The sequence below is a fragment of the Palaemon carinicauda genome, chromosome 32 (genome assembly GCF_036898095.1).
Source record: "Palaemon carinicauda isolate YSFRI2023 chromosome 32, ASM3689809v2, whole genome shotgun sequence".
NCBI lineage: Eukaryota > Metazoa > Arthropoda > Malacostraca > Decapoda > Palaemonidae > Palaemon > Palaemon carinicauda.
In genome coordinates, this window is record NC_090756.1 from 16,928,133 (window position 1) to 16,952,769 (window position 24,637).

Here is a 24,637-nt window from a genome sequence, read left to right on the forward strand (position 1 = left end):
GCTGTTGCTTACTGGATTGGTTTTCACATATTTTGGTGAAGTACACATTTCTAGTTTTGAGCTTTCGCTATGCAGGTGTTTTATCTTCATCTCAAAACTTGAACTCGTTTTGGATAGATTAAATTATGGTGACAAAGAGAGTATGGACTCTCTTTCACTTTTAAATGGCCGACCCTTCCCTTAGACGGAAGTGTGTTTAGGTTTTTAGTATTTTTGCTTAACACGTTATAGATCTATATATTTTATATCTCCGCCTTTATTAGGCCTCTTCGATTAACTTTCCATTTATTATAAACATATAAAAATAAATTTTTATGTTTTGTTTATATGCGACCTTTCCTGATAGTAGGCGGTCCTAACTTGGAACCGAAGTTAATCAACGTTGAGCCCGTTATATCGTATTTAGCCTTTAAAGAATTTAAAACTTTTTAAATTTAATGTTTTATGTAAGAATTTCTTTGATAGTCTTCGTACTGTTTTCAAAGATGAACTAACGTTTAGTTTTTTAGACTACGCAGTTGTTGACGTTCAGGACGTTCAACATGCGCTCTATCGTTACGATAGAGAGAGAGTGTATCACGGTTTCACTTTGCAGTAAGAGTAAATCGATTCTGACGTTTTGTTCATTCTTTCTTAGCTTAAATGTTTTAAATTCTAAATTAAAGGAACTTTTTATTTGGAAAACCTTTCAGTTTTTTCCTTTAGTCAAATAACATGTTTTTTTGACGATATATAATTGGGCTCTTCTCTTAGGTGCGAAATCAAGAGAGAAAGAGAGAGAGAGATACAGACGGAGGGAGAGAGAGGAGAGAAAACGTTCCGTTCAAGCGGGTAACGTTGTTCTCGTGTTACTCTCGTCCCTAGTCTCTGTACGGGGAGGAAGGTAAAACGTTTCTAGGGTTTTATTCTTGTCCCCAGGCTATGTGCGGTGAGAGATTGTAAACGTAGTTTATTTGAACTAGTGTTTAGTCTCTTTCCCAGCCACTGAATTTTTTATCTTTATATATGTTTTCTGTTTTTTGCTAGTATTAATGAGCTGCATTATACGACTGATTTCGCAATTACTACCTTTTTGAAGGGTAGAATTGCGTGTTTCAGGTAGAAATCAGTAAAAGTTTCGATTTCAGTGAATAAGTGCAAAACAGAAAATCGATAAAGTGATATGCGCAAAGTGTTACAGTGTTGCGTCCGAGGGTTCGTCTGTTCGTGCCTGTCGTTCACCTAGTCCGGGACCTCTTGCAAGCTCCCAAGCCCAGGGGAGAAGTAATGTCGAACGACTTATGGGTTCGAGAGGCCTTGATCAACGAACAGACGTTTTTCCCTCCGTGGTGTCGGGCGTATCTACCCAAGATCGCCCCACCCACACAAAGACGAGAGAGCCCATTTATTTCTCGTCTGCGGAAGAGGTTTCTCGTAAGAAACCATGGACCAAGGTCTCGCGGCTTATTAAGCGCAAGTCGGTCCCTTCCGCGCAAGTCCAACGGCCCAGTTGTAGCCACTGGGTCAGTTCGGACTCGCTGCAGTCTTCCGACGACTGCTCACCTCCTAAGAGAGGCAAAGCGGTACCGCATCAAGCAGTCACACCGTCTGTTGCCGCACCTGCTCTTGTAGACCCTAAGTGGTCTTTGCTGCAGACCATGCAGTCTCAGTTAACGTCATTGATGCAGGACTTTCGTGCGGAGAAGGTTGACACCAACCTCTAGCCTACAACCAACCACGGTTGTGCGTCCTGTGGACGCTGAGGCGACCTTCTGCCGCACTCCAGCTGAGAGAGTCCCGCCACCCATGCGTTCCAGTGTACCCTGCCAGCCGCATTTTGACGTTCAGCGACGCACGGAACCTTCCGTTGACGTTCGCGAAGTACAACAACAGTCTAAGTTGTTTTGTTTTGACGCGGTGCGTCAACCTCCGCATTCTAGAGTTGTTTTGACTGCTCAGTCTAGACAGTCAAAGCAGTCTCGAGTGGACACTGTACGTCCTCACGCACCTGTTGTGGTTGACAGTTCAGTTGTTGACAGTTCACAGACTGTCAAGCAGTTACATGACGTTGCCTTCTGGTCTGCTACTAATGCTCCAGTGAGAGACTCACTGAGGTAACCTTGCTTTTATCGGACAAGGTTCCTGTAGATGAGGAAGTTGCTGTTCTCCCTCCTACTGATATTCCCTTGAGGACTCTGTCAGATGGAGAGGAGCCTTAAGCTGCTTAGCCTCCTATTGACTTTAATTAAATCATGATGATTTTTTTTTAAGGATCTTCGTCCGGATCTTGTAACTGCTGCTCCTCGTTCGCCTAAACGTCAGAACTTACACTAGGCCTAGCTACTTCGAAGCCGTTGTTTTTAAGCTAGTGCTCTCTCGCTCTCCTAGAGAGCGTTACGTTGGCTAGGCGACTGGTTTTTGCACCAGGAGGAGTTTTTAGGGATACAGCCTTTGATTTCCCTTCTTTTAAACTGGCTTATAGAGCGAGAGTCTGATATTATTATTATTATTATTATTATTTGCTAAGCTACAACCCTAGCTGGAAAATCAAAATGCTATAAGCCCAGGGGCCCCAACAGGGAAAATAGCCCAGTAAGGAAAGGAAAGAAGGAAAAATAAAATATTTTAAGAAGAGTAACATTAAATTAAATATTTCCTATATAAACTATGAAAACTTTAACAAAACAAGAGGAAGAGAAATTAAATAGAATAGTGTGCCTGATTGTACCCTCAAGCAAGAGAACTCTAACCCAAGACAGTGGAAGACCATGGTACAGAGGCTATGGCACTACCCAAGACTAGAGAACAATGGTTTGATTTTGGAGTGTCCTTCTCCTAGAAGAGCTGCTTACCATAGCTAAAGAGTCTCTTCTACCCTTACTAAGAGGAAAGTAGCCACAGAACAAATACAGTGCAGTAGTTAACCCCTTGAGCGAAGAAGAATTGTTTAGTAACCTCAGTGTTGTCAGGTGTGTGAGGACAGAGGAGAATCTGTTAAGAATAGGCCAGACTATTCGGCGTATGTGTAGGCAAAGAGAAAGAACCGTAACCAAAGAGAAGGATCCAACGTAGTACTGTCTGGCCAGTCAAAGGACCCCATAACTCTCTGGCGGTAGTATTTCAACGGGCGGCTTGGGAGTTCATGCCTCTGCCCAGATAGACTTCTCAATTCTGGTAGACTCGCCCTGGCGCCTAGCCAGGAGACGCTCCAAGTTGTTTACAGGTCAACTTCTCAGCTTTTGTCAAGCCTTTGAAGTTTTGCTGTACTATTATGTCACACATAACAAGGCTTTCAGGGATGGTAAACGGTTCCGCCTCAGTCGCTAACCCCGTCTGTTGCCACACCTGCTCCCGTAGACCCTAAATGGGCTTTGCTGCAAGCCATGCAGTCCAAGCTTGCGTCCTTGATAGAGGACTTAAATGCGGAGAAGAACCTTCTGGCCAACAACCTTCCAACCGGTCGGTTGTGCGCCCTGTTGACGCTGAGGTAACCTACTCGCGTCTGCCAGTTGAGGTGGTTCCTCCTTCTGGCCAACAACCTTCCAACCGGTCGGTTGTGCGCCCTGTTGACGCTGAGGTAACCTACTCGCGTCTGCCAGTTGAGGTGGTTCCTCCTTCTGGCCAACAACCTTCCAACCGGTCGGTTGTGCGCCCTGTTGACGCTGAGGTAACCTACTCGCGTCTGCCAGTTGAGGTGGTTCCTCCACCGATGTGACCCAGTGTGGGTTGCCAGTCGCACGTTGACGTTAAGCGACGCTCGGAGGTGGTTGTTGACGTTCAGGACGTTCAACAACCAGCAGAGGTGACTTGTTGTGACGCAGTGCGTCAACCTCAGCAACCCGGTAGGGTGTTGACTGCACAACCCAGACGGTCTAGACAGTTTCGGGTTGACGCTGTACTTCCTCGCGCACCCATGGTTGTTGACAGTTCACAGACTGTGCAGCAGTTCCATGATATTGCGTCCGGCTCCGTCACGCATCCACCAGTGCGACCGGATTCAGCGAGTCAGACGTTGCCCACTCCGTTGCCGTTTCCTCATCAGTTTCGGATGAGGAACCCTCTGATGAGGACGTTGCTGAACAAGACGATCAGCCCCCAGCCCTGCTATCCATCCAGAAGATTTAGCCTTTAAAGAATTTAAAACTTTTTAAATTTAATGTTTTATGTAAGAATTTCTTTGATAGTCTTCGTACTGTTTTCAAAGATGAACTAACGTTTAGTTTTTTAGACTACGCAGTTGTTGACGTTCAGGACGTTCAACATGCGCTCTATCGTTACGATAGAGAGAGAGTGTATCACGGTTTCACTTTGCAGTAAGAGTAAATCGATTCTGACGTTTTGTTCATTCTTTCTTAGCTTAAATGTTTTAAATTCTAAATTAAAGGAACTTTTTATTTGGAAAACCTTTCAGTTTTTTCCTTTAGTCAAATAACATGTTTTTTTGACGATATATAATTGGGCTCTTCTCTTAGGTGCGAAATCAAGAGAGAAAGAGAGAGAGAGATACAGACGGAGGGAGAGAGAGGAGAGAAAACGTTCCGTTCAAGCGGGTAACGTTGTTCTCGTGTTACTCTCGTCCCTAGTCTCTGTACGGGGAGGAAGGTAAAACGTTTCTAGGGTTTTATTCTTGTCCCCAGGCTATGTGCGGTGAGAGATTGTAAACGTAGTTTATTTGAACTAGTGTTTAGTCTCTTTCCCAGCCACTGAATTTTTTATCTTTATATATGTTTTCTGTTTTTTGCTAGTATTAATGAGCTGCATTATACGACTGATTTCGCAATTACTACCTTTTTGAAGGGTAGAATTGCGTGTTTCAGGTAGAAATCAGTAAAAGTTTCGATTTCAGTGAATAAGTGCAAAACAGAAAATCGATAAAGTGATATGCGCAAAGTGTTACAGTGTTGCGTCCGAGGGTTCGTCTGTTCGTGCCTGTCGTTCACCTAGTCCGGGACCTCTTGCAAGCTCCCAAGCCCAGGGGAGAAGTAATGTCGAACGACTTATGGGTTCGAGAGGCCTTGATCAACGAACAGACGTTTTTCCCTCCGTGGTGTCGGGCGTATCTACCCAAGATCGCCCCACCCACACAAAGACGAGAGAGCCCATTTATTTCTCGTCTGCGGAAGAGGTTTCTCGTAAGAAACCATGGACCAAGGTCTCGCGGCTTATTAAGCGCAAGTCGGTCCCTTCCGCGCAAGTCCAACGGCCCAGTTGTAGCCACTGGGTCAGTTCGGACTCGCTGCAGTCTTCCGACGACTGCTCACCTCCTAAGAGAGGCAAAGCGGTACCGCATCAAGCAGTCACACCGTCTGTTGCCGCACCTGCTCTTGTAGACCCTAAGTGGTCTTTGCTGCAGACCATGCAGTCTCAGTTAACGTCATTGATGCAGGACTTTCGTGCGGAGAAGGTTGACACCAACCTCTAGCCTACAACCAACCACGGTTGTGCGTCCTGTGGACGCTGAGGCGACCTTCTGCCGCACTCCAGCTGAGAGAGTCCCGCCACCCATGCGTTCCAGTGTACCCTGCCAGCCGCATTTTGACGTTCAGCGACGCACGGAACCTTCCGTTGACGTTCGCGAAGTACAACAACAGTCTAAGTTGTTTTGTTTTGACGCGGTGCGTCAACCTCCGCATTCTAGAGTTGTTTTGACTGCTCAGTCTAGACAGTCAAAGCAGTCTCGAGTGGACACTGTACGTCCTCACGCACCTGTTGTGGTTGACAGTTCAGTTGTTGACAGTTCACAGACTGTCAAGCAGTTACATGACGTTGCCTTCTGGTCTGCTACTAATGCTCCAGTGAGAGACTCACTGAGGTAACCTTGCTTTTATCGGACAAGGTTCCTGTAGATGAGGAAGTTGCTGTTCTCCCTCCTACTGATATTCCCTTGAGGACTCTGTCAGATGGAGAGGAGCCTTAAGCTGCTTAGCCTCCTATTGACTTTAATTAAATCATGATGATTTTTTTTTAAGGATCTTCGTCCGGATCTTGTAACTGCTGCTCCTCGTTCGCCTAAACGTCAGAACTTACACTAGGCCTAGCTACTTCGAAGCCGTTGTTTTTAAGCTAGTGCTCTCTCGCTCTCCTAGAGAGCGTTACGTTGGCTAGGCGACTGGTTTTTGCACCAGGAGGAGTTTTTAGGGATACAGCCTTTGATTTCCCTTCTTTTAAACTGGCTTATAGAGCGAGAGTCTGATATTATTATTATTATTATTATTATTTGCTAAGCTACAACCCTAGCTGGAAAATCAAAATGCTATAAGCCCAGGGGCCCCAACAGGGAAAATAGCCCAGTAAGGAAAGGAAAGAAGGAAAAATAAAATATTTTAAGAAGAGTAACATTAAATTAAATATTTCCTATATAAACTATGAAAACTTTAACAAAACAAGAGGAAGAGAAATTAAATAGAATAGTGTGCCTGATTGTACCCTCAAGCAAGAGAACTCTAACCCAAGACAGTGGAAGACCATGGTACAGAGGCTATGGCACTACCCAAGACTAGAGAACAATGGTTTGATTTTGGAGTGTCCTTCTCCTAGAAGAGCTGCTTACCATAGCTAAAGAGTCTCTTCTACCCTTACTAAGAGGAAAGTAGCCACAGAACAAATACAGTGCAGTAGTTAACCCCTTGAGCGAAGAAGAATTGTTTAGTAACCTCAGTGTTGTCAGGTGTGTGAGGACAGAGGAGAATCTGTTAAGAATAGGCCAGACTATTCGGCGTATGTGTAGGCAAAGAGAAAGAACCGTAACCAAAGAGAAGGATCCAACGTAGTACTGTCTGGCCAGTCAAAGGACCCCATAACTCTCTGGCGGTAGTATTTCAACGGGCGGCTTGGGAGTTCATGCCTCTGCCCAGATAGACTTCTCAATTCTGGTAGACTCGCCCTGGCGCCTAGCCAGGAGACGCTCCAAGTTGTTTACAGGTCAACTTCTCAGCTTTTGTCAAGCCTTTGAAGTTTTGCTGTACTATTATGTCACACATAACAAGGCTTTCAGGGATGGTAAACGGTTCCGCCTCAGTCGCTAACCCCGTCTGTTGCCACACCTGCTCCCGTAGACCCTAAATGGGCTTTGCTGCAAGCCATGCAGTCCAAGCTTGCGTCCTTGATAGAGGACTTAAATGCGGAGAAGAACCTTCTGGCCAACAACCTTCCAACCGGTCGGTTGTGCGCCCTGTTGACGCTGAGGTAACCTACTCGCGTCTGCCAGTTGAGGTGGTTCCTCCTTCTGGCCAACAACCTTCCAACCGGTCGGTTGTGCGCCCTGTTGACGCTGAGGTAACCTACTCGCGTCTGCCAGTTGAGGTGGTTCCTCCTTCTGGCCAACAACCTTCCAACCGGTCGGTTGTGCGCCCTGTTGACGCTGAGGTAACCTACTCGCGTCTGCCAGTTGAGGTGGTTCCTCCACCGATGTGACCCAGTGTGGGTTGCCAGTCGCACGTTGACGTTAAGCGACGCTCGGAGGTGGTTGTTGACGTTCAGGACGTTCAACAACCAGCAGAGGTGACTTGTTGTGACGCAGTGCGTCAACCTCAGCAACCCGGTAGGGTGTTGACTGCACAACCCAGACGGTCTAGACAGTTTCGGGTTGACGCTGTACTTCCTCGCGCACCCATGGTTGTTGACAGTTCACAGACTGTGCAGCAGTTCCATGATATTGCGTCCGGCTCCGTCACGCATCCACCAGTGCGACCGGATTCAGCGAGTCAGACGTTGCCCACTCCGTTGCCGTTTCCTCATCAGTTTCGGATGAGGAACCCTCTGATGAGGACGTTGCTGAACAAGACGATCAGCCCCCAGCCCTGCTATCCATCCAGAAGATGCTGAAGAAAGAACGCTGCTCAGTCAGGCTGTGGATGAGTCTGGTAGGGACACTGTCATCCGTGGATCAATTTGTGTCACTAGGAAGACTACACCTCCGTCCTCTTCTATACCATCTAGCTTTTCACTGGAAAAAGGACAAGACGCTAGAAGCGGTCTCGATCCCGGTTTCCGGAAAGATAAAGTCTTGTCTGACTTGGTGAAAGGACTACAGTATATCAACCTTAGAGAGGGTCTTCCCCTGACTGTTCAGACTCCCAACCACGTTCTCTTCTCGGACGCATCGGACGTAGGCTGGGGTGCGACATTAGACGGTCAGGAATGCTCGGGATTATGGAACTCGAGTCAAAGGACAATGCATTTCAACTGCAAGGAGCTACTGGCAGTACGTCTGACCTGGAAAAGCTTCAGGTCTCTCCTTCAAGGCAAAGTGGTGGAGGTGAACTCGGACAACACCACGGCTTTGGCGTACATCTCCAAGCAAGGAGGGACCTACTCTCTGACGTTGTACGAGATCGCAAGGGACCTCCTCACCTGGTCAAAAGGTCTAGACATATCACTAGTAACGAGGTTCATCCAAGGCAACTTGAATGTCATGGCAGATTGTCTCAGTTGGAAGGGACAAATAATTCCAACAGAATGGACCCTCCACAAGGATGTATGCAAGAGACTTTGGGCCACCTGGGGCCAGCCAACCATAGATCTCTTCGCAACCTCGATGACCAAGAGGCTCCCAATATTTTGCTCACCAATCCCGGACCCAGCAGCAGTTCATATAGATGCCTTTCTACTAGATTGGTCACATCTAGATCTATATGCATTCCCTCCGTTCAAGATTGTCAACAAGGTACTGCAGAAGTTCGCCTCTCACGAAGGGACAAGGTTGACGCTAGTTGCTTCCCTCTGGCCCGCGAGAGAATGGTTCACCGAGGTACTTCGATGGCTAGTAGACGTTCCCAGAACACTTCCCCTAAGGGTGGACCTTCTACGTCAGCCACGCGTAAAGAAGGTACACCAAGGCCTCCACGCTCTTCGTCTGACTGCCTTCAGACTATCGAAAGACTCTCGAGAGCTAGAGGCTTTTCGAAGGAGGCAGCCAGAGCGATTACTAGAGCAAGGAGAACATCCACCCTTAGAGTCTACCAATCGAAGTGGGAAATCTTCCGAAACTGGTGCAAGTCAGTATCCGTATCCTCGACCAGTACCTCTGTAACTCAAATAGCTGACTTCCTCTTATATCTGAGGAAAGAACGATCTCTTTCAGCTCCCACTATCAAGGGTTACAGAAGCATGTTGGCATCAGTCTTCCGTCACAGAGGCTTAGATCTTTCCAACAATAAAGATCTACAGGACCTCCTTAAGTCTTTTGAGACCACGAAGGAGCGTCGTTTGGTTACACCTGGTTGGAATTTAGACGTGGTACTAAGATTCCTTATGTCAGACAGGTTCGAACCGCTACAATCAGCCTCCCTGAAAGATCTCACCTTAAAGACTCTTTTCCTGGTATGCTTAGCCACAGCTAAAAGAGTCAGTGAGATTCATGCCTTCAGCAAGAACATCGGATTCTCATCCGAAACGGCTACATGTTCTACAACTTGGTTTTCTAGCCAAAACGAGCTGCCTTCTCGGCCTTGGCCAATATCGTTCGATATTCCAAACTTTTCGTATGGTTGGAAATGAACTAGAAAGAGTCTTATGTCCTGTAAGAGCTCTTAAGTTCTATTTAAAAGGAACTAAACCTTTACGAGGCCCGTCTGAAGCTTTATGGTGTTCAGTTAAGAAACCATCTTTGCCTATGTCAAAGAATGCTTTATCCTATTTTATCAGACTGTTAATACGAGAAGCTCATTCCCATCTGAATGAGGAAGACCAAGCTTTGCTGAAGGTAAGGACACACGAAGTTAGAGCTGTCGCAACTTCCTTGGCCTTTAAACAAAATAGATCTCTGCAAAGTATAATCGACGCAACCTATTGGAAAAGCAAGTCAGTGTTCGCGTCTTTTTATCTTAAGAATGTCCAGTCTCTTTACGAGAACTGCTACACTCTGGGACCATTCGTAGCAACGAGTGCAGTAGTGGGTGAGGGCTCAACCACTACAATTCCCTAATTCCATAACCTTTTTAATCTTTCTCTTGAAATGTTTTATTATTGTTTTTGGGTTGTCCGGAAGGCTAAGAAGCCTTTCGCATCCTACTTGATTTGGCGGGTGGTCAAAGTCATTTCTTGAGAAGCGCCTAGATTAGAGGTTTTGATGAGGTCCTGTTGTATGGGTTGCAACCCTTGATACTTCAGATCCTAGGGGTCGCTCAGCATCCTAAGAGGATCGCGAGGCTCCGTAAGGAAGACGTACTTAAAAAGGCAGAATAATTGTTCAAGTCGACTTCCTTACCAGGTACTTATTTATTTTATGTTTGTTATTTTGAATAACTGCTAAAATGAAATACAAAATACTTAGCTCATAATAATGTAAACAATTAATGCTGGTCTCTACCCACCCCCCTGGGTGTGAATCAGCTTATATAATCACCGGCTAAGTTTAATATTGGAAAATGTTATTTTTATTACTAAAATAAATTTTTGAATATACTTACCCGGTGATTATATATTAAAGGACCCTCCCTTCCTCCCCAATAGAGACCCAGTGGACCGAGGAGAAAATTGAGTTCTGTGTTTACATTGAGTACTGAGTACCTGCTCGACAGATGGCGCTGTTGATGTACACCCCCTACCTGCATAGCGATCGCTGGCGTATTTTGAACGTAGAGTTTTTCTGTCGGGCAGCAGAGCTGCAGCTTATATAATCACCGGGTAAGTATATTCAAAAATTTATTTTAGTAATAAAAATAACATTTTTTAACATTAGCTGACTTGTGTTTCTTAATTCCGCAAATGTTAAAGTTTGAATGTACTGTTATTCTAATGCTATTATTTCCTCTAGAGAGTACTTTAACCTGAAATATTTATTTTAAAACTCATGAGGATGGGTATAGATGTACACCAAGATGGTGTACTATACAGTACTGTACTATAATTTCAATTTCTTCATTGTTGTCTTCTTTAGTAATAACCTTGTCAGTAAACCTCTTGTACACCTACTCTTTTCAGTGATCAAAGTTCTTGCAGTCAGCTGTTGTTTTCACTTATACCACGTTGGTTAACCCTGATCTTGAGAGCACATCGAAGTGAAAAAGAAACTAATTTAGCAGAGTTCATACATATCAATATATTGGTGTCCAGACTTTCCCCGACTTATTATAAAGACTGCATATTTTAGATTGCTAGATAATTCTAAAGTATTGGAAATTTAAATTCTGCATAAACTTCTTTAACACCAAATGCCTAAGATTTATATACAGCAACTACATTCTGATTTTTATTTTGATGAAAGTCCTTAATAAAACACTTTTACTGCTAAATATGTGCACAATTATGTAAATTATTTTTTATTTTAAAAATATATATGTCTGGCATAAATTTAGATACATTATTGATAGAACATCAGGTTTTTACGTATGATAGTATTAGAATTTGTCAACCTTTTCGAGGTTATTGGAAATGGATAAAAAAAATAGGTTATAAAAAAAATTACATAACTGTATTTTATTATTGCTATTAAACTATTCTATGAGATAAAAAGGTGTTTGAGAATACGGCACTTAAAAGGTATATCTGTGCACCATAGATCATCAGGTGATTAGGCTTTGCATGTAAAATTGTATAATCGGGTATTTTTATTGGACTGAAAGAAAAGATTGTACTGATTGTTTACTTGAAACATGATAGATTTTCTCATTCATGAAGGTTTAGTGTAGTAATCATAAGGTTTTTAAGTTCTAAACTTGATGGATTAAGAGGAAATAAAACTAGATTAATTAATAAAGATATTTATTTCTAACAAACATTAGATTCCATTTATACTCACTGGTTGCATTTATTTCATTCTCTTTTCAGACCAATCTTAGATTTTAAGCCAGTGTGTGGATCTTTTGAGGCAAACCCTCCCTTTTGCGAGGAACTAATGGAAGCCACGATAAGACATTTTGAAAAATTGCTATCCGAGTCTCACGAACCACTGTCGTTTATTGTTTTTGTACCTGAGTGGAGAGAACCAGCACCATCTGCTCTTCTTCACTTAGAAGCCTCCAGGTAAGTCTTTTATTCCTCTAAATACAAAATAATAATGCATCACTAATCAGTTATTATAAGGAAATAGTTTCACAAGACCACTTAGGTATAAAAAGATGATAAATAACTAACAGGCAAACCTGGCAGGATGATAGGCTAAAAGCCTTTTAAGTATATTATTAATTATTACTACCTAAGCTAGAACACTAGTTGGAAAAGCAAGATGCTATAAGGGAGAAATAGCCCAGGAAAGGAAACAAGGAAATAAACAATCTAAAGAAGTAATGAACAATCAAAATAAAATATTTTAAGAACAGTAACATTAAAATAGATCTTTCATATATCATATATAAACTATTAAAGCTTTAAAAAATAAGAGAAGTGGAAGAGAAATAAGATAGAATAGTGTGCCAGAGTGTATCCTCAAGCAAGAGTTTTCTACCCCAAGACAGTGCAAGACCATGTTACAGAGGCTATGGCACTACCCAAGACCAGAGAACAATGGTTTGATTTTGGGGTGTTCCCCTAGAGGAGCTACTTCCCTTAGCTAAAGAGTCTCTTCTACCCTTACTAAGAGGAAAGAAGCCACTGAACAATTACAGTGCAGTAGTAACCCCTTAAGCGAAGAATTCTTTAGTAATCTCTGTTTGTTCCAACACGGAGTACTTACCTCGAACTACTTTCTCAGGAGTATCTGGGATCTCCTCCGAACCGACCAGAGTTTTGTGTAGTTTACCCTACTCCCGTTTTCTGTGGGGGTTAACCTCGGGCGGAGTGATACGCGCCCTGAGGCTAACCCCGGGTCAGGGAGCATGCTTTCTCAGGTCTCAACCTCCAGTAAGTTCTCTGGTCGCGTCGCGATAACATCTCGACGCTCTCCTTAATCCCAGTGCGACTCTGTGTCCCCGACCCTTTGTGTCTCGCGTGGTCTCCACGTGGTATACTTGTATCCTTCCCTAGTGTCTCCGCTGTCTCACGTGGTACCTTTGTGCTTCCCTTTGCGTTCCTGTGTCTTACGGTGTGTTATTAGTGCATAATGGAGCATCCCCGCCGTTGTCCTGGGCTTATGGACGGAAAATCGTGTGGTGCTTTTCTTTCGAAACCGGAGGTGGACCCGCACTCCTTGTGTTCGTCGTGTAGGGGCAGAGTGTGTTCCCCTACAGACACGTGCCCGGAGTGCGAATCTTGGAACGAAGTTCAGTGGGTGCGCTTCGGCACGAAGAAGAAGGCGCCCAAGAGGTCCCCTAAGAAGGCGAGCATCTCCTCTCCCCTTGCGTCTCCAGGAGCGTCGTCAGGGCAAGCCTCCATACCACCTTCCCCTACCCAGAGTAGGGGACGATGTAAGTCCGTTGAGGGGAAGAAGCCGGCGGCTCTTCCCCAGGAGTCTGTATTGCAAGATAGTGGGGTAGTGGCGTCATTCCAGGCAAGTGAGGGGCCTGAGGGAGGGACGGGTGTGTGTTCTGAAGACGAAGCCCTAGTGCCTGTGGGGCACGTCTTGTCAGATGACCCTATGTGGGGTAAGAATGTTACTGCCTCTTTTCCCGCCTCTTGGGCGTGCTTTTCAGGTACCTCTACAGCCGAGGGCGCCATCAGGAAAGACGACTCACCGCCATCAGACTCCCTCGGGTGGGTACCTCCGAGGACGCCCTACAGGTCCCCTTTAAGAATGGAGGAAGGCTTCGGAACCTGGTTCCCCATCGAAGATCGCCCACGCTCCCCTCCAGCGCCGTCGACTACCTTACCAGACGTCTTCCTACAGCCCTCGTCTTCCGCCGGTCGTCGGGTTATTCCTCCTGCGGCTCTTCGCGCGCAAGCCCCGCCGACGAGTTACGTCGCATCGTCAGATTCGTCAGCCGTAGCGAGTTCCTGTTCCTCGGAGGGCGAGGCCCGAAAGAAGTTCCGAAGACGTCGTGAGAGATCCCGGAGGAGACATTCTTGTTCCCGCTCACGCTCCAGGTCTCGCCACGGGGGTAGACGTGGAGAAGTAGATCGCCTGGAGAAGAATGGGTGGTGGTCCCGCGCAGCAGGCTCCCCGAGTTCTCAGCAGTTCCAAGTTCTTCAGGTTGGCGCCCTAGATCCAGAACTCCGGACAGATTCACTTCCAGCGGCAGATTCGATAGACGGAGGGATACGTCGTTTCCGGCCCCATCAACCAGGCATAAGGCCGCGAAGGTTCCGGCTCAATCCGCCCAGCGGAGAGTCGCCCCTTCGGACTGGCAGCCTCGTCCCATCCTCCAAGGTGACTCTTCACCGTCAGGAGTAGGAGAGACGGCTCCCCCCGTCGGGCAAGCCCACGGAAGCCAGATCCTCCATGACGAAGGATGGCGTGGGCCTCCGTCACGAGCAACAGATCACCCTACGGAGGATATGGAGGATAACGTAGAGGGCTCAACAGCGGAGGTCTCCGCATACAGGAGAGTGATAGGGCTCATCAGGAGCCATCACAGGATCGAAGAGCCTGAACCCTCCGCCGAGGACCCCTGGCGCTCTAGCCTAATCAGACTGGTAGAGGCCCCTATTCAACATAGAGCCCACGTCAACAAAATCGTGGCCAACCATGCGGAGGCTCCCAAGACCCAAAGTTCCTCCAAGCTGCTCCAAGGCCTGAGGTCGCAGAGCAAATTTTACCTTCCTGAGGGACAGCAACCAGGTGCCTGTAAGGTGGAACCAGCTCTCGAGGTTTTAGGCCAAGGAGGACCTGAAGATAGGGCCTCGACGGCTCCGATCTGTTTCTCACAGTCGGAGGCTACGATGATGGAGGAGATAGCCAAGGACCTGGTTAACGTGTCCTCCTGGCTGGACTGGTGGGCCTCCGCCCTTGTAGGAGTCCAGGCCTCCTATGACCTCTCGATCCCGGAGAATCAGGCCCTACTGAAGGAGCTGATTAGCTCGGGAGGTAGGGCCTTAAATTTTGATCCTACCAGTCTCTAACTCAAGCCGCCAACTGGATCCTGCGGAGGAGGGACACAGTCCTTAATAAAATAACCAGGCGTATCCCAGACAGAGAAGCGAGAGCCCTGAGAAACCTGCCACTGTGGGAAGATTCCCTTTTCCCCCTGAAGGCAGCGGAAGAAATAATGGAAAGGGTCAGAAAACGGAAAGACGTGGGTGATCTCAGACCCCAGTCAGTGAGAAGACCCATCCACAGAAGGACCGCTTCCGATGCTCCTTCACCTCCTCGGGCCTCGCCTAGCCAGCCCAAGAGAGACGCCCCAGCGACCGCTTGGTCACAACCTTCGCAGCCCTCCCGTAGGGGAACATCGTCAACTCAGTCCTCCTTTAGACCTTCCTATGCGGCAGCCAGGAGAGGGCTTGCAGGCCGCTCCTCCAGAAGGAGATAGGGAGAGACGCCCCCTACTCCTGCCCAAGCCTCAGGTGGGGGGATGCCTCAGACATTTTTGGCAAGCGTGGAAAGACCACGGTGCAGACCCGTGGACCGTAACAGTTCTGAAAGAAGGGTACAGGCTACCCTTCCTAGCGGACCCCCTGTCTCTATTACCAGACCTACGGGCAGAGTGGTTGGCTCCAAAGGACCCCTTGAGGAGGACAGCTCTGCAAGAGGAAGTCTCGGCGATGCTGGCAAAAGGAGCGATAGAACCAGTCCAGGAGCCGGGCCCGGGGTTCTACAGCAGACTCTTCCTGGTGGAGAAGGCAACGGGAGGTTGGAGGCTGGTCATAGACCTCTCAGCCCTCAACAAGTTTGTGTGCAAGACCGACTTCAAGATGGACACCCCGAAGTCGGTCCTGGCGTCCCTGAGGGAAGGGGACTTCATGATGTCCATAGACCTCAAGGACGCATACTTCCAAATCCCAGTACACCCCTCCAGCAGGAAGTACCTAAGGGTAAGATGGGGTGCCCAGACATTGCAGTTCAAGACCCTCTGCTTCGGGCTGTGCACAGCTCCTCAAGTTTTCACGAGGGTCTTCACAACAGTCTCAGTATGGGCACACAAACAGGGCATCCGCCTGATTCGGTACCTGGACGACTGGTTGTTACTTTCAGCCTCAGGGGAAGTACTGAGGGAGCAAGGCGCGAAGCTTCTGCGGTTCTGCAGTGTCTTGGGCATCATCATCAACCTGGAGAAGTCTCAACTGATACCCTCCACCAGGATGATCTACCTCGGAATGGTCTTGGACTCCCGGTTGGTGAGAGCCTTCCCTTCAGTGGAGAGACTAGACAACTTGGACCAGATCCTCCGTCCCTTCCTGTCGGACCAGCCCAGGAGAGCGAAGGACTGGCAAAGATTGATAGGCCATCTCGTATCGTTGGAAAAACTGGTCCCCCAGGGGAGGCTCAAGCTCAGGGGGGTCCAGTGGAATCTGAAGGAGCTCTGGAACCAGAGGGACTCCCCCTTCAAAGTGATTCCTGTTCTCCCAGAAACAAAGGAAGTCCTGGAGTGGTGGTGCAGTAGATCGAACACACTCAAGGGAATGCCCTTCGCAGCCGACCCTCCCGAGATGCTCCTGTTCACGGACGCATCCAAGGGGGGGTGGGCTGCCCACCTCCTCGGAAGGTCAGCAAGAGGAAATTTGGACGGACGAGGAGAAGGCTCAACACATGAACGTCCTAGAAATGAGGGCAGTTCGAAGAGCGTGCCTAGAGTTCGTCAATCTACTCCGGGGGAACACCGTGGCACTGATGTGTGACAACGCCACGGTGGTGGCCTACATAAAGAAGCAGGGAGGACTAAAATTGAAGGAGTTGTGCGACCTCCCGTTGGAACTTCTGGAATGGGCCGAGGCGGAGCAGATCAAGATCTCGGCAAGGTTCATTCCGGGAAAAAGGAACGTCCTGGCCGACGGCCTCAGCAGGATGGGACAAGTAGTAGGAGCCGAGTGGTCCCTACACCCAGTAGTGGCCAAAGTCATCATCCAAAAATGGGGGTCGCCAGTGATGGACCCCTTAGCGACAAGACTGAATGCACAACTCCCCGTGTTTTGTTCTCCTGTGCCAGACCCAAGAGTGGCGTTAGAGGATGCCTTCCAGCACCCTTGGGACAATCTTGACGTTTACGCCTTCCCTCCCTTCGCGATGCTCAGGCAGGTTCTCAACAGAGTAAGGAGGGCCCACAACCTGAAGATGTCTTTGGTAGCGCCCTGGTGGCCGGAGAGAGAATGGTTCGTGGATCTAAAGGAACTAGCGTGTCTTCCACCTTGGCCCCTCCAGGACAGGCCAGATCTTCTCCGGCAGCCCCACTTTCAAAGGTTCCACGAGAACCCTCGGTCCCTCTGCCTTCGCGTGGAGGTTATTGAGCGTCTTCTGAGGAAGGAAGGCTATTCGTCGAAGACAGCAGCAAGGATGTCTGGGTATCTGAGACATTCATCAGCAGCGGTCTACCAAGCAATGTGGGCCACTTTCACTAAGTGGTGCTCCTCCAGGAGCATCAAGCCACTGAAGGCCTCCATCCCGGAGGTTGCGGACTTCTTGGTCTATCTCAGGGACGTGGTCAACATGTCTATTCCAGCCATCAAGGGAGTCCGTGCAGCGTTAGGCCAAGTTTTCCTCCTGAAGGGCATCGACCTGGGAGCCTCTAGACATATCTCGATGCTCATCAAGAGTTTCGAGCAGGCATGCCCCCCTCAAGCCATTAGGGTGTCACAGTGGGATGTGGCCAAGGTCCTGAAGATGTTATCAGAACCCCCGTTCGAGCCCCTAAAAGACATCGTGGAGAAAGATCTCGCCCTCAAGACTGTTTTCCTGCTGGCTTTGGCCTCAGCAAAAAGGGTTGGCGAGAGGCTTCCTTCAAGTTTGTACCATCCTTTGTAGCTAAGACCCAGAATCCAGCCGTGTGGGATCCCAGGTTTGAGGGCTTCTCAATACTAGCAATTCCCCGTTCGGACAACCCGAAGGACTGAAGGCTGTGCCCTGTCAGGGCAATAAGGAAATACCTAGAGAGGATGGCTAAACTTCGGCTTAATATCAAAAGTCTGTTTGTCTTCACAGGCCCAGTGAAGAAGCCAATCTCAAAGAATACCATCTTCTGGCTGCGACAGGTGATTATCAGAGGCGACAGTAGTGCGGGAATTCCCCTGCCGGGCAAGCCCAGGCCCCACGACATTAGGGGTCTAAGTACCTCGTTAGCATTCGAGAAGAATATGGCAGTGGGCAAAATCCTGAGAGCTGGCACCTGGTCTAACCAGTCGACCTTCACAGCTCACTACCTAAAGGACTATTCGAGGAAGTCCCTGGACGGATTCTCAATAGGAACCGTCATCTCCGCGCTCCAAACGGTTTGACGACATAGCCCCAGAAACAACCGCGGATGGTAAGACCAAGAGAGACAGGTTTGTTCCTTAACCCCCTTGTTCTTCCTTCCCCTATTTCCGCTCGAAGATGTGCTCGGGTAGTCCCCCTGAGCCTGTTTTCAAGGCACACGATCATCAGGACATATCTCCTAGGAATTCTTGTAGAGGCGAGTTACTTAGACACTAAGATAGAGCTTTTTGTGCAGTTTTTTCCCTATTTTCCGTGTTTCATGAATGGCAACAGAACCTAGCCTCCTATCTAGGTTCCCCTGATCATGCTTAGCTTGGTCTCTAGGTCTAGAAGGCCACTCCCACCTCCTAAAGTGTAAGTCTCCTAAGAAAGTAGTTCGAGGTAAGTACTCCGTGTTGGAACAAATTTTAAGTAATTTGTATTTTTCCTAACAGTACTTACCTCGAACTACTTTTGGGTAATGACCCACCCTTCCTTCCCCGAGTGCCTTACTGGACCTCTTAAGAACCTAAGCTACCAAGAACTTACTGGAGGTCGAGACCTGAGAAAGCATGCTCCCTGACCCGGGGTTAGCTCAGGGCGCGTATCACTCTGCCTGAGGTTAACCCCCACAGAAAACGGGAGTAGGGTAAACTACACAAAACTCTGGTCGGTTGGGAGGAGATCCCAGATACTCCTAAGAAAGTAGTTCGAGGTAAATACTGTTAGGAAAAATACAAATTACTTAAAATTTGTGATATTGTCAAGTGTATGAGGACAGAGGAGAATGTGTAAAGAATATACCAGAATATTCAGTGAATGTGTAGACAGTAAAAAGGAGCTGTGTTAAGAGAGGGATCCAATATATTACTCTGGCCAGTCAAAGGGCCCCATAACACATTAGCGGTATCTCAACACGTGGCTTTTGCCCTGGCCAACCTACTACCTATTATACTGAAGTCTTCACAAAATGCTGTCACAATATCTTTGAAAGCTTTTTACAGAGAGATCAGAATGACTAGGATGAACTGCTTTGTACAGAGAACAAAGAAGTTACATATGTTTACAATCTTGCTCTTCAATCACAATACCCAAACATGTAATGAAGAATGGCATTAGGAATGGAGAAATAAAAGCCGTTTTGAAATATTCAAATCTTTAAATAGTAATATACAAACTTAATCAGCTACCACTACTTTTCATCATCTGAGGTGTAGGGAAATGTTTCAGCAAATTTTTTCCATCATGAATATTTTTTTTTTTTTTTTTTAATTTTAATAATTAGATTATTTGATGTACCTCCACATCTTTCACTGCATATTCTCTATGCTATTTTTGAGTTTTGTTGGTATGCCTGTACATTTTTTTTTATTCTTTTTTTGAGGGGAATTTACCATCTTGATGAGCTAAAAAATTACAGCACATTTTGTTTTTATAACCTCTGATTGAAGCATATGTCTTGTCTCCAGAAGTAAAACTGAATAAAGTGCAAATGTAAACAAATTCTATTGCCAAACCAATTAAGTTTTTAGCTATATTTCTGGATATTTTATTTTATTGATCCGGCTTGTTTTCCTAATGAAAGCCCCTAATGTGAAGGCTCCAATTAGTTATATTTAATGTTTTCAATTTTAGCTTTATTTTCAGTTAAAAGTTGTCATTAATTTATTCCAATTTCTTTTTACAGATTCAATAGGAAACAGATTGTTCTTCTGCCTTTTGAGCATGAGTACAGACATGGATTCCAACATGTTATGGTCAAGTAAGTCATTTGTGTTTGTTATATGGGTGATAAAAGTTATAGTAAGATTGGGAAGTCCGTTTTATGAATATCAGTCATTGAGCTTTGTGAAAACCTAAATAGTGATAGAATTTTGCACTACCTAAGTTTTAAGAGTATCCGTTAACAAGGTTTGATTGCCATGATAGAAATGATACACTGCAATAGATCATTGGTCCTTACTATCGAAACTCATCATCTTCACTGAATGTCAGGTTACGTGGATCTGATAATAACAAATCAAAACATTAAAGGGATTTTGACGAAGGAGAAATCTATCTTTGGGTGAGGAACCTGTGTCGCCCAGTGAAATGCTCCTATAGCACCATTTCTAAGGCATAGTTATTGCTAAATATTCCAAAGAAAAAAAGGATACATGGAATGCCAGGAATAAACCCAACTCGCTCACTCTATGAGTGTCGGTATAGTAAACTGGGGCGTGATACAACCACGACCATAGGTCCCTCACTAGTTAGACCTCTCCCCCATCAACATCTCCCGGAACAACGAGGTGCCATCCTACACCCGTCTGCTGCCTCCTACTACGACTATCCTTCCCCACCCCTACACCTCCCCACCCCTTTACCTCATTCCTCCATAGCACCAGTGTTGGTCAGACGTGTTTTGCTTTGCTCTGTGTTGTTTTGTGCTTTTGAAGATGTCCGACGTTTTGGTATTGTGTTGGTGCTTATGGTTGACACGCATAATAGCCTTGTGCAGAATGGCCTCCCAGTACCTAGTGAAAGGCCTCCAGGCCCAAATTCTTAAATCAACAGACAAATATCAATGCGAAAACAGAATCCATAAAGAAATAAAAAAATTTCTGTTTATCCATATATCAGATTTTATTGAATTCTAATTTATTACAAAAAAATAATTAAATTTAAAGCAAGCTCCTTTGGCAGGAACAATCAGTCAAATTTGTTAACACTTGGTGGTCTGTTTATTATGATATAATGTTACAAAGTTATTATTTGATTTTATTTGCTCATAATACTCTGTTAAAAAGTAATTGTTCCATAACTGAAATACAAACCACGCTATTTACATTGGGTTTACCTTTTAGCGTAGCTGAAATGACGAGCCAATAGTTTTTAACGAGGGTTAATTACCCCCCCCCCCCCCCCCGCTAGTTAGCGGGGGGTAGGGGAAGGGTAGCTTGCTACCCCCCCCCCCCCCACACACACCGGTGATTTGCTTCACTTCACTTTTGGCTCCGGCGATGAACAGACGTGTCTGTCCATCGTCCTCGTTGACAGCCTTTAATCTTTTTTCTGCTTTTTCTCTACAGCTTTTGTGTGTGTTTGAAGTTGACTACCTTTGTTATTGCTATGCGTACGTGCCCTGGTATTGCCGGCCGCCCTTGTGGTACCTTTATGTCGGCCACGGATACGGATCCTCACACCCTTTGCCCGCAGTGTCGAGGCCGACGGTGTGACCAGGAAAACGTGTAGTGAGTGCAGGGAGTGGTCTGCCTCCCAGTGGTAGAGGTTTGGCCGCCGGCGTAAGAAGAAGTCCAAGAGAGACCGTTCTCCTTCTGGGGTTGCCTTGAAGGAGGAAGGTTCTCGGGACTCTTCTTTCGTCGCCCAAACCTCCTCCGAAGCTCCCCCTCGTTCGGCTCCTAAGGAGAGTCGGCCGAGTGGTAGCGCAGGCCCTAGTTCTGTTTCCCGACCTTGGGTGGGGGAGAGGGCGTCGCCTCCCATAGCGGGGCGGATCCCCCTCCTCCTCCGGGGGAGGTTATTGATAATTCACTGTCTAATGATGATCTTTTACAGATTTGGGCTTCCCTGGGGCTTAAGGGCTTGCCCTCCAGGGTTGCCCTGATTGACCTTGTCGCGTTGGGGGCCGCCGTTAAGCAGTCGCCGGCGGTAGCAGAGGTAGACCCTCTGTCTATCGTCGACGTCGTGGTGGCAGAGGCCTCCGACGGGGCGGGGAAATCCTCTGCAGGTGCAGTTGAGGATGTTGGTGCTGACGGCTCTCCTCCCCCTTCCGTATATCCTTCGAAGGGGGAAGGGAGTCCTACGGGCTTGTCTGCTGTCCAGCTTCCCTCTAAGGGGAGTGCCTTGACTGAGACTCCCCTTCGGAGGACTGATGGTCCTGATGATCTTCCTCGTGGCCGCCTTCGCCGTAAGGCTCACCGTCCGCTGCGTCGCAAGGGCCTCCTATCCCCTTATAAGGGTGTTAAGAGGCGCCTTTTTGGATCTTCTTCCGAAGGGGACTCTCCTCGTTGTATTCAGCCTACAGCTCCAGCTTCTTTAGACCTCTCTGGGGACCGGTCTCCTACTCCTGCTAGAACTTCACCTTCTGGGGACCTCGTCACCCGACGGGCAATGGTCCCTTCGGGGCAAAGGGATTCTTCCCTTACACGTGCAGCGTTAGCGCACAGGCGCTCTCCTGCTCGTCAATGTTCTCCTGCTCGTCAGCGCTCTCCTGATGTTCGCCGGCGCTCTCCTGATGTTCGCCCTCCTTCTCGCCAGCGCTCTCCTGAGGACATCCTACATCCTGTGGTTCCTGAAGAGCGCTCAGCGCGCCAGCATTCTCCTGCTCGCCCTTCTGCAGTGTTAGCGCACAGGCGCTCTCCCGTTCGTCAGCGCTCTTCTGAGGATCATCGCCCTGTTGCTCGCCAGCGCTCCCCGGTGGTCTCTGAATATCCTGCAGTCCCTGTTGGGCACCCTTCGCGCCATCAGTCTCCTGAGCTCTCTCGCGATCCTCATCTTGTTTCTGCTCATCGCCGGCGTTCTCCAGCGCATGTTTCTAAAGCACATGTTCGCCCACGCGCCTATGCTCTTCCTGTTCCTGTTCGTGAACGCGCCGCGCCAACTGTTCCTTCACAGGATTTCACGCGTCGCCCTCTTGCTCGCTAGCGATCACCTGCCCGCCAGCGTTCACAGATGATCCTACAATCGCCTGCTCGTCAGCGTTCTCCTACGCGTCAGCGATCACCTGATCATCGACGATCTCCGGACCACCCGCGTGACTTACAGCCTGCGTGCACGCGGTCTCCAACGCGTCGTCGGCCAGAGATTCTGGAAGGACATGGTTCGCCCTCTGCTAGCTCGCCCTCGCGCGATCATTCACCTGCGCGTCCTACGCGCTATCGCTCGCCAACGCGTCACCATGCGACAACGCGCCATCGCTCGCCAGCGTTCGCCAGCTCACCACCGATTGCCTGCTTGCAATCGCTCTCCCTCGCGCTACAGGTCTCCTGACCTACGTCGCCAGCGATCTTCGGAGCGTTCTCACTCGCCCACGCGGCAACGCGTTCCCTCGCCATCGCGCCAACGCATTCGTTCGCCGGCTCGCCCACGCGCTCGTTCGCCTGTACGCCCTCGCGCCCGCGCGACCGCTTGCCTGCGCGACCATCGTTCGCGGCGAATTTCGCAGCCAGTGATAGCAGTAGGAACGCGTGTTCCAAGACAGCGCTCTGGATAGCCTCCATCTAAACGCAGGACTGTTGTGCAGGACAGGGAAGACACTGCAGAGAGGTTAGTGCATCTTTCTTCCCCCCCCCCCCCCTTCTTTTCAGGCAGGTCCAGTGGTGTCCACTCCGAAGGATCGCCTGATCCCTTTCCCTCTAGCGAGGATTTCGGACTCTGTGTCCGTGGAACAACAGACTTGGTTTGGTCCTCTGATGCGGGCGTTAGTGAGGGTAATGAAACCAGCACTCGCTGATCAGGGCAACAAACCAACGGCTGCCTCTCCTACGCTGAAGAGAAAGAGAGGAGTGGACTTCGTGGTGACTTCCCCCAGGGCGAAGCTGGTTCCCAAGAGGTCTGTCGGAAAGGCCCCTTCTCCTGGTCGAGCGTTTTCTCCTTCTCCCGTGGACGAGGCTTTTCCGTCCTCGGGTGAGTCCAGTGAAGCGGTAGTCTTTCCCTCAGCACTAAGGGGGGAGCCTTCTCTTCGTGGAGGAGAGTCGTCTCGTGCGGAAGGGGCTCTTCGAACCTCTTTGTTGGGATCCTGTATCCCTCCCAGGAGGGAATCCAAGGACTCCAAGACCATCCCGAAATCTTCTTCGAGGATTCGCCAGGAACCCGCGGCTCCCCGGGGGAACGTCCACGCTTCACCCCATGAAGAGATTCCGGGGACAGGAGACTTAGCTGCCAGCCCGCAAGGAGGAGATCAGCAGGAATCTGAACATGCCTTCTGGCAGGTCCTGAGCCTGATGAGGCAACTCAACGGGCTTATGGACCCCGTGATTGCCCCCCCGTGAAGGCAAGGACACTATCTTGGACAAAGTGTTCGATGTTCGGAAGGCCCCTAAGTCCAGTGCGGCTCTGCCCTGGTCTCAGGGTCTGAAGAGTGCCAGAGCCAGGGCCAACGCCCAGCTCGCGATTCTTGCCTCCTCCAGTCGTTCCTCTGCCGGGAACAAACTCATCTCTCCTCCTCGTCTTCAGCAGAGGAGGTATTTTGAGATCTTGGGCGAGTCCAGTCTCGCTCTTCCTCTCCATCACTCCGTGGAAGAGCTGGCGAAGGGAGTTCCCCTTGAGAAGCTCTCTGCCCGGCAGGTGTCGTTCTCGGCAGCGGAAATCCTGAGCCATGAGAAGGTCGCAAAGTGTGCCATGCAGGCCACTTCGTGGCTGGATTTTTGGCTAGGAACTCTGGGCATCCTATTGCGCTTCGAGGACTTGTCTAAGGAGACCAATAGGAAGGCCCTGGAGACCTTCTTACTCTCGGGCACCCGCTCCATCGAGTTTTTGGCGCACCAGGTCACCACCCTGTGGGCCAGCTCGGTGTTGAAG

At 48.2% G+C, this 24,637-nt stretch overlaps 1 protein-coding gene across 2 annotated transcripts in view; it reads left to right on the forward strand.

The window, feature by feature from the left end:
- Pcif1 (Phosphorylated CTD-interacting factor 1) overlaps positions 1-24,637 on the forward strand; it is a 96,644-nt gene that overhangs the window by 57,358 nt on the left and 14,649 nt on the right. For both annotated transcript variants that reach the window (XM_068356101.1, XM_068356102.1), the window contains exons 13-14: positions 11,749-11,943; positions 19,806-19,880. In XM_068356101.1, the coding sequence (XP_068212202.1) occupies positions 11,749-11,943; positions 19,806-19,880 (270 nt within the window). The remainder of the gene's footprint in view (positions 1-11,748; positions 11,944-19,805; positions 19,881-24,637) is intronic.